Here is a 15795-nt window from a genome sequence, read left to right on the forward strand (position 1 = left end):
AGCCTTCACCACAATGTCTTAAAGCTGGTCTTAGATGAGAAGGTATGTTTTTCAAAACAGACCTTCCTTCCCTCTACCATTCTAGAAAGACTTATTGAGTCAAGGCCCTTACTCATCCAGACTCATGGAAATTCCATTTAGCAGCACGGGCCTTGCATTGAGGAAAAAGCTATTCTTCAGCAGTAACTGATACCCTCCTAACTTTGTGATTTAAGTCTTAATCTGGCTCCATTATGTTCTGTAGACTGATAAAATTAAGGGAATGTTGTTATAACTTGTTTATCAATTCTTAAGATAGTCCTTTTGGAAGTGGTCTCTCTGAAGAGTTCTTTAGAAGGGAAGCCCAACCCCACTCTAGCCACATGCAACAGGTTTGGTCCTGCCTCTTAATGTAGCAGATCAGAGGAATGGAGAGCCAAGACATATATTGGGATCAGATTTTACTTTTAAGAGCCTGCAAAAAATGAAACTGACCAACCTAGTTTTACAGCAACACGTAAACAGCATAAATGGTGAAAAGTAAGTAAAGACAACGGAATATAGGACATCAAAAGACTAAAGGCATTAAGTTGGCAGTTGCACCTGACAACATTTGATATTCAAGTGCTCTAAAGTACCTTTGAAAATGATCAATTAGGCATTCTTTGAAAGATGTAGTTAAATGTATTCGGGAAGTGTATCTTTCACACAAAAGCTCATGTTCCTATTTAAATGCTTAATCTCTAGAATTGTCCTTCCTTTCCCACTTCTAACAGATGTAGCCATGGAAAGATGACACAATGCATAAGATAAACCAAAAACTCAAACAATAGGAAACCATTAAAAGACGTCTGTGGGAGAACATGGAGATGAAACAATGATAGAGGACTACTGTTAGCTTAGTCTGGGAATTAAATGCAATATAGCTTAACTGTCCTCCAACATATTGGAGTGAGAGAAGGTAGCTAGTCAGTAATCCCTCCACACATTTTCTTAACATACTCAAGTTCTTCAGAGTAAGGAAAAATCTTTCCTTTGTAATAACACTGTACAAGTTTAAGGGACTATCCACATTATTATAAGACACGAACTGAAAATCCAGGACTTTCTTTTGAGAAGAAACGATATGTTGTTTGGTAGGATACTGAATGGCCATGGATACTTATCAGGTTTCTGAAGTCTTAAGATTTTCTGAATTTTGGTAGGGGTTAGAGCACTCAATTTTTTAAAATAGGAATGTACACAAGATAGGTAAAATGGTATCTTTTATTAAACCAACTTCTGTTGGTGGAAGGTACGAGCTTTCAAGCTAGATAGAGCTCTTCAGGTTCTGAAGAAGACCACCTCTGCACTGCTCGAAAGCTTGTATCTTCTACCAACAGAAGTTGGTCTAATAAATTACCACCTCATCCATCTTGTCTCTCATACATCCTGGGACCAATATGGCTACAACTCCACTGCAAACAACTATGGAAGATACTGTACTTAAAGATCATGTCTCCTTTTCTTTGGCTTTAAGGTCCCTGCACGGCTTTAAATTTACCATTATAAACTATACTCCAGTTTCTGACATAGCATCTTTTAAGTGGGAGGTCATAAGTTTTTTTCTATTTTTAAATTTCTTGTAAAATAAAATTTTATAAATGATTTTCTACTTTCCTATTGGTGTTTAGAAGTCTTTTCAGCAACAGAGAAACTGATTACACATAAAGTGCTATTAAATGCACACAACAAACTTACATGACAGAAAAAAAATCTATCAACTTCTTTAAGTTATAGTCATACTAGGGGTTGCTTGCATCTATCATGGTCACTAAGTTTTCAGTCAAGGACTATTTTCAAGATGATCATGTACCTTTAAAATAAGTCTGTGCTGTTTAATTAGGAAGGACTCTTGAGTGGGTTAAGTACAGTACATGCTGTCCTCTGTTTGGCCTGAAGGCTGCTGATCTAACAATGAGGACATTGGGTCACAGGACTAACCCTATATGAAGTTGTCCTGACACCATCTAAAGGTAGGGTAGATACTCAAAGAGACAAAGATAGAATACAAATGAATCATTAATGATATCTTATCAAAGATAGGTGAGAAAGTCTGTTAGCCTTTGTCTTTGCCAATTGGATAGAGCAGCTATTAGGGGCAGGCTCTCACATAGTAGGAATTCACTTCTGGGAGCCTGAAGTGAAGTAAATGAACTAATTTTAGGCCGCCTCACAAAATACCAGCATAGTTTGATATACTTCTGCTGAACATAGGTATAGACATGACTGGAGAAGCTTTCACGGTGTCTGGCTGAGGTATGTGCCACTTGGGTCATTCTCCTTTTACAGCAGAACCTCAGAATTATGATCACCAGAGTTACGAACTGACCAGTCAACCACACACATCGTTTGGAACCAGAAGTGCACAATCAGGTGGCGGTGGCAGAGAGAGAGACAGACACAAAAAGCAAATACAGTAGAGTACTGTGTTAATTGTAAACTACTAAAAAATTAAGGGAAAGCAGCACTTTTCTTCTTCATAGTAAAGTTTCAAAGATGTATTAAATCAATGTTCAGCTGTAAACTTTTGAAAAAACAACCATAACATTTTGTTCAGAGTTACAAACATTTCAGAGTTACAAACCTCCTCCATTCCCAAGGTGTTCATAACTGTGAGGTTCTACTGTACTAAACTCTCCCAACGCTGGACCCAATTGCCCTGTCCCAAGGGAAGAACCTCAGTAGGGGGCTAAAGGGGAAGAAATCTCCACAGTATTTCCCTTGTGGAATTTTCTCCCCAGTGCATGGGTTTTCAGGCCGGGCTTGCTGCCCACATGGAAAAGGCTGCAGGGCCTGCCCCCAAACCTTAAGTTCTCCTAGGACAAGCAGGAAGCTGGGTCCATCCTCATAGAGGACCTGTGTCTCTGACCACCCCAGTAGCAGTAGGGCTTTCACAGCCAGTGGCCATCCCTGCAATCCCTTATATACAGCCTCTAGGGATGATCCCACCCACTGCGTGCTCCCCTCCCCTGTATGGATCCCCAAACCTATAGAGAGTGTTAATGTCTGGCTGAAAAGGTGGGAGATAAGGAAATGCTGACACAGAAATGTCTAAGTCTCCTTTTCACATGGTGGGGGTAGGAGGGGGAAGAATCCATAGATTTCAGTGGAATGGTCTCACCAATTTTTATTAGAAGACAAGAGAATTGCCACCAATTGCCTTTGCTGCCTCTGATATTTCCTCAGTTACTAAACAAACTGTCCTCCTCCACCTCTGAGTTTGTTCTTTAGGGCAGCAAAGACAGGAACTTTCTCTTACCTGCAGAAACGTTCCAGCTCATAGACTGAAACCATCTGTACTGCCTGTATATTTCTACTAGAGACACCTTCTGGTCTCCCACTCAATCCTGCCCTCAAACAGGAAGTTCAAGCAGCTCTGGGGAAGAAGGGGGGGGGGGGCGGAAAAAAAGGATTGTGTAGCACTGAGTAAATATCGACATCAGATCTAGATCTACGTGAATTTAAAAAACTCACTATAATATCCTGATCTTTTGAAATCTTCTCCAATTTCCTCCCAAAAGAGAAAAATGGATCCATGTATCTCACAGAATGAGAAAATTTTGACCTCATGAAAATGTATGACATCCAGGACCCAAACCCAACCCCAGAGCTCAATGAAACTTCAATTGTGCATAAAAAGACATTCCCTGATGCTCTTTGAGGGTTTTATTATTATTTAAAAGTTTTTGTCTACTCCTTCAGCATCTCTTCTGGAGGCTCCTCCTCTCTCCCAGAGTCTTCTTAGGACTCCATCCTTTGTCATCTTTTCACTCGCTCCCCATGAAGTAATTTCCTTCACTCCCCAAACTACCACTTCTATGCCAGAAACGTCCACATCTACTTCTTCACCCTAATACTCAACCTCTGTCCAATCACGTCTGCCTCTCTATGCCATTTAATCCTATGATCTCAGATCAACATAAAGAGCCCAGCTTATTTTCCCTGCTTTCTGTCACATACAAAATGTCTGTTCATTTTTATTTACAAACATTAGTATATCTAGAGGATTTATCCCTCATCTGCCGTGCAGAGAGGAGCCAAAGTGCTGTTCATAATTTTCCTCTATTTAAAACCATTCCTCACCAAAACCACCCATCCACCTGCACAAAAAACCCCTCCCCAAACCAAAAAACAACTGACCGACCTCCCACAAATCCCCATACCTCGTAGCCATTGTCTTGGCTGAGGGAAACTGGAGATAATTTCCTTCCAATAGCTTCAATGTTGCTCCTTAATTGGGTCTACAACGGGGGGAGGGGGGGGTTGGTTTGGGTTATTAAGGGATATTAAATGGTCCAAATGGGAATGATCTAAAAGAACCTTCTTTACAATTCAGTGCATCAACTGACCCAGGGACTACTGGCCAATATTTTCCATATAGGTGCATACAGAATTACTGGTGGGTCACATCAGCTGACTTATCAAGAAGGGCCGATACCAAAAGGATAGCTCTTAGACTTTGTCAACTTACGGTTTTTAAGCAGCACCACAAACCTTACAGGAGATTTGTTTATTAATTCAACTTTTATAAAACATCATAAATACTTTTACATTTTTTAATAAAATCAGATATGCTGGAAAAATCCATTACTGTACATAAAAAAATTAAACAATTAAATCTCTAATTTTTTCTTCAGTGCAAGAGGTACAAACCAGGGTTTACACATCTAAAAATTACTTTGTCCCAACGTATCTGTAACCTTCACTTTGTTTTGTCTGAATTTCTGCTATTACTGCTTAGCCTGCATGCTTTCAAGGTCAATCTCAAATTCAAGTCTACAACGGGGGAGGGGGAATCAAATATGTAGCACTGGCCCAGATAACTTTGTCAAAATATTTGTAAAATGTGATCTTTCAAGAAAATAAAGGGGGATTGTGCACTCTTGTATCTGTGTATCCAGGATTTTCTTTGGTGGGGAAACTATTTTGTATTCCACTTTTGTGCTTTTCAATAGGTTTTGACTAAATTCACCAAAAGTACAAAGAATGAAGACACCAAGCACAGACATTCATAATCAGAACAATAAACTTAAAACCATGAATTCTAACGGAAGAGCTTAGGTTATTTCTCTGTACAATAATGCCATGAAAAAAGTGTAAGGGCCTGAGGCCTGGTCTACACCTAAAACTTAGATCAACCTAGCTACATTGCTCAGAGCTGTAAAAAATTTCACACCCTGTGGGAGGTTAAGTCGACCTACCCCCCACGGAGATGTAGAGAGGTGAAAGGTACCATCAGCCTAGGCACCGTCTCTCAGAGGGTGGATTTGCTAGAGTGACAGAAAACCCCTTTCCATCGCTGTAGTGTCTACACTACGATGCTGCTGCAGTATTGCTGCAGCCCTGCCGTTGTGCCTCTGCAGCAGTTGTAGCACAGACCTACCCTGGGTCTGCAACCTCTGAAAATAAATCAAATAAAGTCACCCAAATATATGGTTATGAGCTGGACCAAACCTTCCTACGGGTGACTGGAAGGTTTGCCTCGGTATTGTGACAGGCAGACAGAACACACAGAAACTGAGGATAGACTCAGGCGATGTCTACACTATCACTTATGTTGATCAGGGGTGTGAATAAGCCACCCACTGAGGACCATAAGTTACACCGCCCTAAGGCTGGCGTGGACAGTGCTGTGTCGGCAGCAGAGCTTCCCTTGTTGGGGGTGGATTAATTAAGTCGGTGGGAGAACTCTCTCCTGCTGGCTGTGAGTGGCTCCACTAGAGACCTTACAACCGCAGAGCTACAGCGGTACAGCGGTGCTGCTGTAAGCGCTCTAGGGTAGCCGCAGCCTGAGTGAGTGACACTGACAGGCTGAAGAAGCAGATGAAAGTGGGCGCCTCACCCTGGATGACACGTGGGGAGAGGTTTTTGGGTCAGGTGCAGACTGAAAAGACTGCTCTTGGTGCTGTTAGCAAAAGAAGCTGTTTCCTGCATGTTTAGAAAGACAGGACTTGGTACATTCGTTGTAAACAACCAAAACTGCATCAAAGAAACACTTGGCTTTCACCAATTTGTACTCCCACCTGGAACACTCACCAGGCCCCAAACTTTGACTAGTCACTTGGGTCAAAAAGGGGCAACAATACTGACTTTCTTTCTGTGCATGACACAATTTAGCAGGACGTGGAATGGGTGCTGCTGCTGCAGAACATTTATCAGCCAACCCTGGCTTTATTGAGAATTATATTTTGTGCTTGGGTGACAATCGTGCTGAGTTCTAAACACACGGAGTCAGATTCTCAGCTGATGTAAATTGTCATAGCTCCATTAAAGTCAACTGGCAACCTTTTTCTCTGAGAGCTTGTCTTCACAGCAACATAACTCGAGTTTGTACACTCAAAAACTGCATCTGAGCTAGCCTACCTCAAGCAAGAGCAACCACACTGCAAAAAAACCATGGAGTTACAGAGTGATTTGATTAGCAGTACAGAGTAATTGGATTAACAGAGTGATTGGATTAGCTGCTAATGACTTGTAACTCAAGCTGTTACATCCCCACAACATTAGGAGCTTGAGCTTCAGCATCACTTGAGTCTCAAACTATCCCATCCCTTCCCTGCCTAAACAGGCTCGAGCATAAAGCACCATTTAAGGCTAATGTCTACACTACAAAGTTAAGTCGCTGTAATTAAACAGCAGTTGCACGTCCACACTAAGCTCCTTGTGTCGGCGGAGTATATCCACAGTAGCAACTCTTGCATTGACACAGAAAGCAGTGCACTGTGGGTAGCTATCCCACTATGTAACTGGTCGCAGGGTGTTTTGGAGAGGGTTTGCAATGTCACATGGTGGCAGGTTCAATGTCACATGGTGCAGGTTTCTCAATCCCATCATTCCGTGGGCATCCTACTAGGTTTCCAGCTGCTTTTCAACTGCCCTGGTAACCTGTGAGCCAGCCATCTGTGGCAGAACGCTTGGATCCTGCACTGCTCTTTAGTATTGTGCTGGCCTTATAACTACAAGGCTATAAGAGGAGCTCAAGGCAGGGAGCTATTCACCAACACCCTGACCCCAGCCCCCTCCTTGTAGAAGCAGCATGTCTGCAGCTCCGCACCAGAGGTGACTATTTGCCTTTCTATGCCTGCCACAGCTCTTTGAACTGCTGTACGTCCCTATCGGAGCCCTTCTCCTCCACTCCCCGAGCAAGTTTCTGAGGCTGGAGCAGAGCTGCATCTGCACAGCCTCCTCTCCCCCATCCAGGAGATCCACCACCGGGTACTCAAGGCAGGGTACTGTGTGGAGCCAGCATGCTCAGGTGGGAAGTTGCTATGTGAGATCTCCACCAGGAGCAAACAGGAAGAGCAAGTTCAAAACTTCCCTGGGCTTTAACAGGTGAGGGGCGTTCACTTGTATACTAGGCTGCAGAGCAGGGGAGTTCAAAATGGTGACCAGAGCTGTCAGGGTTGGCATTGTGGGATACCTCCTGGAAGCCACTTAGGGCGACGTATGCAATGCAGTGTTTACTCTGACACTGCATCACTCTAACTATGTTGCCCTAAGTTCTATTCCTCTCATCAAGGTGGTTTTATTACATCAGTGTAGCAGGCAAGTTAAAGTGGCGGGAGGAGCATTGCAGTATGTACACTTCTAGTTAGGTTGACATAAGCTGCCTTATGTTGACAAAACTATGTAGTGTAGACATGGTCTAACTCAAGCTAGAGATCTGTGAGTGTGGATGGGAGGCTAGGGGTAACACTGAAATTATAACTTGAGTTAATTGTGCTTGAAGTCAGACCCTTAGTCTTTAAGTCTGAAACTGCATCTTGAGGGGGCATCTCCCTTCTTTTACCTCCTAATTTTTAAACAGTGTAAAGCACAATCAAACAAAAATGTCAGCTTAAACCATGGCCAGAAGTGAGAAGCTCTAGCCCACTGACTGGTATCAGCTGGTCTTTCTTTCATTTGCCGGCCTAGGTTGATAATGTAGGCCCTCCCATACAAGCATCCCAAAGTGCCTTGTACAGAAACAGGAAAATGCATCTGCTCTCTTTTCCTTTGGAGATTTTTGTTTGTTGCCTAACCCTTTTTAAGGTTGTTAATGTTTAGCTTAAGGGCCAATTGATCTGACTGTGACACGGTTCTTCCCCCAGGATCAGGCTACCCAGAATTCACACTATGAAGTTCAATATCTTGCGGGGAGTCTTGGGGTAGATGACAGGAACCCTCACACTGAGGGCAAAGTAAAACCTTAAATACCTTTAGTACAATAATGGATAAAGCTAGAATAGACCAAAGCCACATAACATGACAGAGATAATACAGGATCAGGGGATACGAGTCAACAGTGTGCCCCTGTTGCCAAGAAGGCTAACGGCATTTTGGGCTGTATAAGTAGGAGCATTGCCAGCAGATCGAGGGACATGATCATTCCCCTCTATTCTGCATAGGTGAGGCCTCATCTGGAGTACTGTGTCCAGTTTTGGGCCCCACGCTACAAGAAGGACGTGAAAAATTTGGAAAGAGTACAGCGGAGGGCAACAAAAATGATTAGGGGGCTGGAGCACATGATTTATGAGGAGAGGCTGAGGGAACTGGGATTATTTAGTCTGCAGAAGAGAAGAATGAGGGGGGGATTTGATAGCTGCTTTCAACTACCTGAAAGGGGGTTCCAAAGAGGATGGATCTAGACTGTTCTCTGTGGTAGCAGATGACAGAACAAGGAGTAATGGTCTCAAGTTGCAGTGGGGGAAGTTTAGGTTGGATATTAGGAAAAACTTTTTCAATAGGAGGGTGGTGAAGCACTGGAATGGGTTACCTAGGGAGGTGGTGGCATCTCCTTCCTTTGAGGTTTTTAAGGTTAGGCTTGACAAAGCCCTGGCTGGATGATTTAGTTGGGGATTAGGTCCTGCTTTGAGCAGGGGGTGGACCAGATGACCTCCTGAGGTCCCTTCCAATCCTGATATTCTATGAACCAGATTCTCCACCACATCTGAGCACTGCTCAGTGCAGGGAATTGGGAAATCTACACTAGTCCCAGTGTGAATTAGAACAACCTAGCACTACAGTAATTTACACTTAAGGCCTTTTGAGCCTTTATGCCAATGGAGGACCAATGTGGCTGCGAGGAATCCTGCCACATGCTCTCTCTGGGCCTCTTCATCCCTCTCTATGCTTGGGATGGGAAGGGTGGTTGGCACAAAAGCCAGTTCTGCCTGCTTTATACCAGCAGAGTTCACTGCTGGCCATGCATGGCCAGAATCTGGCCCTGAGCTTCCAGTGTCAGTAACAGTGATTAGTATGAAGGGATGAAAGCCCTGGGGCTCAACAATTTGGCTGCTGCGAGAAATCACAAAGTAGAAAATAAATATTTACAGTCTATCCCCATTCTTGTAGTACACCTGGGAGACATGTTATTTGAGGTCCTCATCACATCGTCTTTGTTCCTGTTTCACCATAGGCTGTAGCTCTGTACCATCTTCATTGTTTCGGGGGGTCTTTTGCTTTCTGTTTTTTCCCCACTCTGTTAGCTTATTGCTGTGATTCACAAAACTCTACAAAGCAGAAATAGAGGATGAGGTCATCCAGAAATTTAAACTGTTATATAAATCAACAACCTGGTGAATCACTGAAAAGGAGTACAATTAACATGGAGCGTTAAACCCTTTAACTAGTTCAAGTGGATGACATTGGAAACTGGCTATGTCAGTGGGATGATTACAGCTGTTGAGGACAGGGCACTCTCTCTACAACCCCCCTTACTGGAAAGCTTCATTTCCCTCTGGCCCCAAGGGCATGGCAAGTTTGCCAGGGAGTTAAGGCCAGAGTTGGAGAGTCTGGCAGTAGGGATTAGGAAAGAAAGTAGACAGCAGTGCAGTGCAGGCAGGGAGTGGCTATAAACTGCCTTCTTGAGGCAAAAATTAAAGTTATACACATTCTGGCATTTGGCAAATAGTTTCTGGTTGATAGAAGGAGAAGTCTCTCATTTGAAGAAGGAAAAGTTTGGAGGGCCAGACTCCAAAGTTTCCACACTCAGGAATGTATCACGCTATTCATGACAGAACGTAAGCATGTGGTTAAGTGCTGTCCTGAAGTGGGGCAAAAAAACCAAACTGTCTTCTTTTGGCCAAAGGTTAAATTCATTTATAGGACGTTTGGGTGTTTAAAAAAACCCAAAAAACCCTGAATTCTGTGAATATTACAAGGAAAGTAACAACTACCATTTCAAATCAGATATTATGGCATTTTTTCTGATGAAATCCATCGAGAGCATCCATACTGTATGGGTTATTCTGGCTGCTAAATTTATTTTTCATGGACCAGTAACACTGTCTTTGTCACATGGCATGTGAGGAAAAATGCAGACCTGTCCAGAAAGCAGCATGAACGGAAAGAACATGTGTCTCTTTAACCTTCCTCTCCATATGAAAGAGAAGGTATATGTACATTTAAACATTCCACATGCCTTTGTAACTAAAGCACCTTTTACCATCACTAACTACTGAACATTTGTTTAAACTAAAGCTGTCTTCCTAATCCTTCTAATGATTCTCCATGTAACATCAGGAGTCTGACACAGGAATTCCCATGGTACAGATAAACAACCCAGTGGAAAGAGACTGATTAAGTTTGCCAGACATGGATGAGGCTTGTTCAAAATTGTAGTGTCTTCAGGGCTCACCATAGCTATCTGAACAACTGCTGAAAACTAGAAGGAACATTTCTGGATGCAAGTTAAGATACATTACATCTACATTTCTAGTTTTAGGTCTTCATGATGTAGATGGGGACTCTACATACTGGGTCACCTATTAATTTGTTAAGCACCAATAATGTATTTAACTTATGCAAAACACAAACAAAGATGGTCTTTATCCAGAGAGGCTGGGTGTAAAAGACTGAAGCAGATGCACTGGGAGACCCAATGGGAGGTGTTAACTTTATTACACAATTTGTATCCTTTTGTCCAAATCATCTAAGGAGCTGGAGAAGGCATTTATTGTAGGTTAGTTTTTAAGGGGGGGAGAGTTGGAGGAAGAGTGAATCTTAGGCACGAGAACACCACTTGATCAATACACTATTAAAACATATTACTGAATTTATCTGCCTGCTAAAGTGTCTACGTTACTGTCAAGAGTTTACCAGTAATTCTTGATCCATGAAATATGGCTTCTCTGGAGATCCATCATTTGTTTCCATATCAACAGCAAAACAAAAAAACAGGGCATCCATGACCACTTCGAATACCGACAAAAAACTGTGGGCTACCAAGCAGGCAAAAAGTGCAACTAGCAACAGAGGAACTACCCATACATGGAACTCACGATGGTAGTTAAATGCCATTAACCCTCCAAAAACTGTGAAACATACAACAAACACCTGTATAAAGGGGAAAAAAAGGAAGCAGCTATATTACAATATGCACCAAAGCTACAGCAAATATTTTATTGGCTGATGTTTTAAAGACAATTTCTTTCATAAAGGGGAGAGAAGGCTTGAGATCAATCAATTTGAAACTATCTACCTGTTCACACAGGACACATGTGGGTACACAGATTTACTATCATTGTTATTCTTGTCCTCCCATCCATGTCCCTTCCATATGTTTGTTATACCCACTTGTCATGCCTTGTCTTAAGTTCTAAGGGGCACTAACTCTCTCTTACTATGCATTTGTACAGCATTTAGTGCAATGAGGCCTCTGGATGCTTCTGTAATACTAATGATAATAATGAAGTAAATATAATAAGCAGTGAACTAAGTTCCTCCAACAAAAATGCAAGAACCTGATTCTCCTCTCACTAAGCCCATTTTACATCAGTGTAACTCCATGACTTCAACATGACTACTCCTGATTTAATTGGTGTACGTGAAAAGAGAATCAGTCCCTAATCTTTGTCTTCATTATTACAGAATTCAGCCTATAGTTAGTCTATAATTAGGAGTTTATTCACAGTCTCTTACCTTTCCTAGAAAAATGATGAAGTCTCCAAAGCAATTAATGAATGCTATATTAGCAGAATTCTTTGCTAAAATAAAGAGAGCATCCTTTGCTGAGGTACAAAAATTTGTCCCATTTATGGCCGTTGTGGTGTATACATGCTGAAATGAGAGAATAAAAAGATAAAATGATTGGAAAAAATCGTAGAAATCTTTTAATCTGGAATTTACTATAGGAAAAAGAAAGCCTTAAAATATCTTTGGAAATACTGATGTTGTGCTTGCACATACAAGAGTTATTTTGCATACTCTTGCAGTTTAACTTCAAGCAAGTATAACTATGCCTGTAACTTCAAACTGACTTTTCACATAACTTTTACGCTGGGTAAATAAGGACAAAAGTAAAATCTGTATTTCTGAAACTACCTCTTTCCAATTTCTTTTGGACCGATGAAGAGCCACCCCCATGTCCTTTGGTAATGAATAACTAATATGACATGTAAATTACAATGAAACTCGTATCTGGACATATGCCATGCTGGCAGCCTTTTCTATGTATATGCTAGCTAGAGTGTTGTAGTTGGTAAATTGTATAAGTGAAACAAAAGGTAACCCTTCTTATTACACTTTTCATATTAAAAAAATCAATGATTAAACAAGTTTTATGTGTGACCCTTTCACTTACTATTGAGCCTTTGAATTTTCATGGACCCATAACCATAAAAAATACCACTTCACAGAAAGACAAAAGAATAATGAAAGAGTGGCAGGGAGTGTCGGGACTAGATCAGTTGGTCCTATGAGGGGAAAACTTATGTTGATTTCAGTGGAAATTGTGGGCACTCAGGATTTTCAAGTAGGTACCAAGAATTTTGCAAGATTAATATTAATTGTCTTCGGGTGGAGTTTTGCAAAGGCAGACTGGAGGATAGGCTTATAATCTACTTCTATAGGATTCTTCTAGCATTTTTCAAAATAGCTTATATCAACATAATGGATAGAAATCATCAATGAGGAGTTGAATTAGTATCTGAATAAGGAGCAGGAAAAACGTCACTCTTGATATATAAAACATAGTTATTCTATACTAGTTTTTGAGAAAAAAAGACAGATTATACAATATTAAAAATATTAGTTAAATTTGGCATGCTCACTAAGACTAACAGCATGCAAGAGTTTTTGTGCAAAAGGAATTTGACGGCCCCACCATTTATTTAGGGATTAGAATACCTTCTGCTTTGCTTGTGAGTGAAAAAAATTCTCCGAGTCTGCTGAAGAAAATATTTATTTCTGGTCCAACTTTCCAGTTTTTCTTATTATAAATCAAAATGCAGAAATGCCCAGCACAGCTTCTATCTCCTTTACATATTCCTGCGATGCCCAGTTATGTACCATAACTTGATAACTAACATCTAGGCACCAAGTCCTGCTATAACATAAACTGATATGACAGTACCTTAAAATATTTTAAAAAGGGAATTTATAAAAGCAAATTAAGACTTTTAGTATAAATGTAGTAGCAGAATATTCATTTTATCTGATGAGACAAGGGAAATAATTTCAGTTCCTAAATCAGTGAAACTACACAGTGGGGACATGTAAGCAATGATGCTCTTTCACTGGGAAATTATTATATAGCACCAAATGTGTTCCAAGTGCTTCCACAGAGCTTAAAATAATTAATATCAAGACTGATTTCTACAGCACTGGGCAATACATACTTAAGACAGCAGAATGGACACAGTCCACTCTGTGGAATGTTTGCATGAATATCTGCTTGTTCATATTATTTAAATAAGTAGGTTAGAAAAACAGACTCCTGTACTAGACAGTTTCATTTGTACTCAAGCTGCTCCTTTCCCTTGCCAGTATGGTAACAATGTCTGTGCAGGGGATAAAAATATTAGCTAAGGTATCTATTAATAATAATAATAATAATTAGCAATACTATGGGCATAGCATGTCTTCCATCTGAAGATCTCAGTGCACTTTACAAACTTTGATGGATTTACCTAACACTGTGACACTATGTGCCTTCAGTATCATAAGCGTAAAGGCTATTACCTGCTCCTGCTCCACTGACGTGGATGTGAGTTTTGCCACTAACTTCAACGAAAGCAGGATTGGACCCTATTTATATAATTGGCACAGTCTCTTCTCTTGAATATTAAAAAAATAGTATGCACTTTTCATTGTACAAGCCCTATTTCCATCCTTCAAAAGACAAAAAAGCAGGTTTCAGCTCTGTTGGGTTGTGAATACCACCTGCATGACGATCTGTGGTTCCACAGCAGACACAGAAGCAGCAGCAGCACCATTTACTCAACACTTTGAAATCTCAAAGAACCGTATAAACATTAACTGAATCACCACAACACCCAGCAAGGCAGACAGGTAAGTAATGATGCAGTATTACAGGAGTAAAAAGAGGCACAAAGCGATTGAGTGAGTTGTCCAAGGTCACAAAAGCAGTCAGTGACTGAGGCAGGATTAGAACTCGAGAGTTCCTGGCTTTCACAGTGCAGGCTAAATCTCACAAACCAAGCTATCTCCATGCTTTGATCAAATTTATAGTTACAAAATAAAATGTATGGTTTAGAGAGCAATTCCATGCACTTTAATCACATTTTACTAGTTTATTATACAAACAATGAAATAACACATTGGTCCTACACATATAAAACCTCAATCTCACAGTTCAGGTCTCTATGGTCCTAAACCACTAAACCACTTATGTACCTGCCTAATTTGAATCATATGAACAGGCCTACTGAAATAAACAGGACTACCTGCATGCTTGACATTATGCACATTACTGGAGGGTTTTGTTGGATGGTGGCCTTAGCCACTGTGAAGAACTGGGGTCATTATGCCTGTACAATTTAAGAGTTCTGGTTGGTATTGTGAAGTTGATTTAGGAAAAACTGCTGTATCACAAGTGTCTATATGCAAGTGGAGCCCCCACTGCTGGCAGGTACACACCAAACTGATACAATGTGGGTGCTTTGGACTCAGTGACCATAGTCAGGTATCAGAGTAGCAGCCGTGTTAGTCTGTATCCGCAAAAAGAAAAGGAGTACTTGTGGCACCTTAGAGACTAACAAATTTATTTGAGCATAAGCTTTCGTGAGCCACAGCTCACTTCATCAGATGAAGTGCATCCGATGAAGTGAGCTGTAGCTCACGAAAGCTTATGTTCAAATAAATTTGTTAGTCTCTAAGGAGCCACAAATACTCCTTTTCTAGTCAGGTACAAACACCTGGGTACAATGAGTGAGCTGCATCTTTACAAAACCAGTTTTGGCTTAATCCCCTGAAGAGTGGAAGAACGAAGGAAGGAAGGAGCAGTGGAAAGTTACCTGAAAGGTAGAACAAAGGAAGTCAGCAGGGTTTAAAAAGCAAGCCACACAGGAATATAAGAGCCAGACAGGAGGAAGAAGCAAGGGGGAGGAGAGAGTAAGGTCACCCAGCATGTAGCAGCCTCATGGGACAAAGTGCCCTGACCACTTTTCTGAGCTCAGATGGCCCCACGGCCTCTGAAAACCCATGGGACTCCGACCCCAGCCCAAAAGAATGCCCTGGAGTGATGACGAAACTAAGACAGGGACATGAATTTAGTGTTTATTATTTTATATGAGCTACACTCTAATGTTTTACGTGATCAAGTATAAAAGAGAATAAATGTGTTAGACATGCAGACTCTGTGTGCATGTTAACTGCTTCACAACCGCTGCATGCACCTTAGAGAGTTAAACTATAAACCAGAAGCTTAACCCCTTTGGGGTGGAGTTCTTGGAGAGGGTGTGTTTAACAACAATGTAGCCTGAGGGGTCACCACTGCACTCAGAGGGATTAGGCAGCTGGACAGCAAGTTCCAAATCACAAGGAGGTGCCAGA

The 15795-nt window shown here is 41.3% G+C and overlaps 1 protein-coding gene across 2 annotated transcripts in view; it reads right to left on the reverse strand.

Moving 5' to 3' along the window:
- Nucleotides 1-1659: 1659 nt before the first annotated feature.
- SLC44A3 (solute carrier family 44 member 3) overlaps nucleotides 1660-15795 on the reverse strand; it is a 76944-nt gene continuing 62808 nt past the window's right edge. For both annotated transcript variants that reach the window (XM_084638046.1, XM_084638045.1), the window contains 3 exons: nucleotides 11923-12060; nucleotides 11101-11337; nucleotides 1660-9512 (listed from right to left, as the gene is read on the reverse strand). In XM_084638046.1, the coding sequence (XP_084494172.1) occupies nucleotides 9372-9512; nucleotides 11101-11337; nucleotides 11923-12060 (516 nt within the window). In that variant the 3' untranslated portion in view covers nucleotides 1660-9371. The remainder of the gene's footprint in view (nucleotides 9513-11100; nucleotides 11338-11922; nucleotides 12061-15795) is intronic.

The sequence above is a fragment of the Lepidochelys olivacea genome (genome assembly GCF_965140295.1).
Source record: "Lepidochelys olivacea isolate rLepOli2 genome assembly, chromosome: 8".
Classification (NCBI taxonomy): Eukaryota; Metazoa; Chordata; order Testudines; family Cheloniidae; genus Lepidochelys; species Lepidochelys olivacea.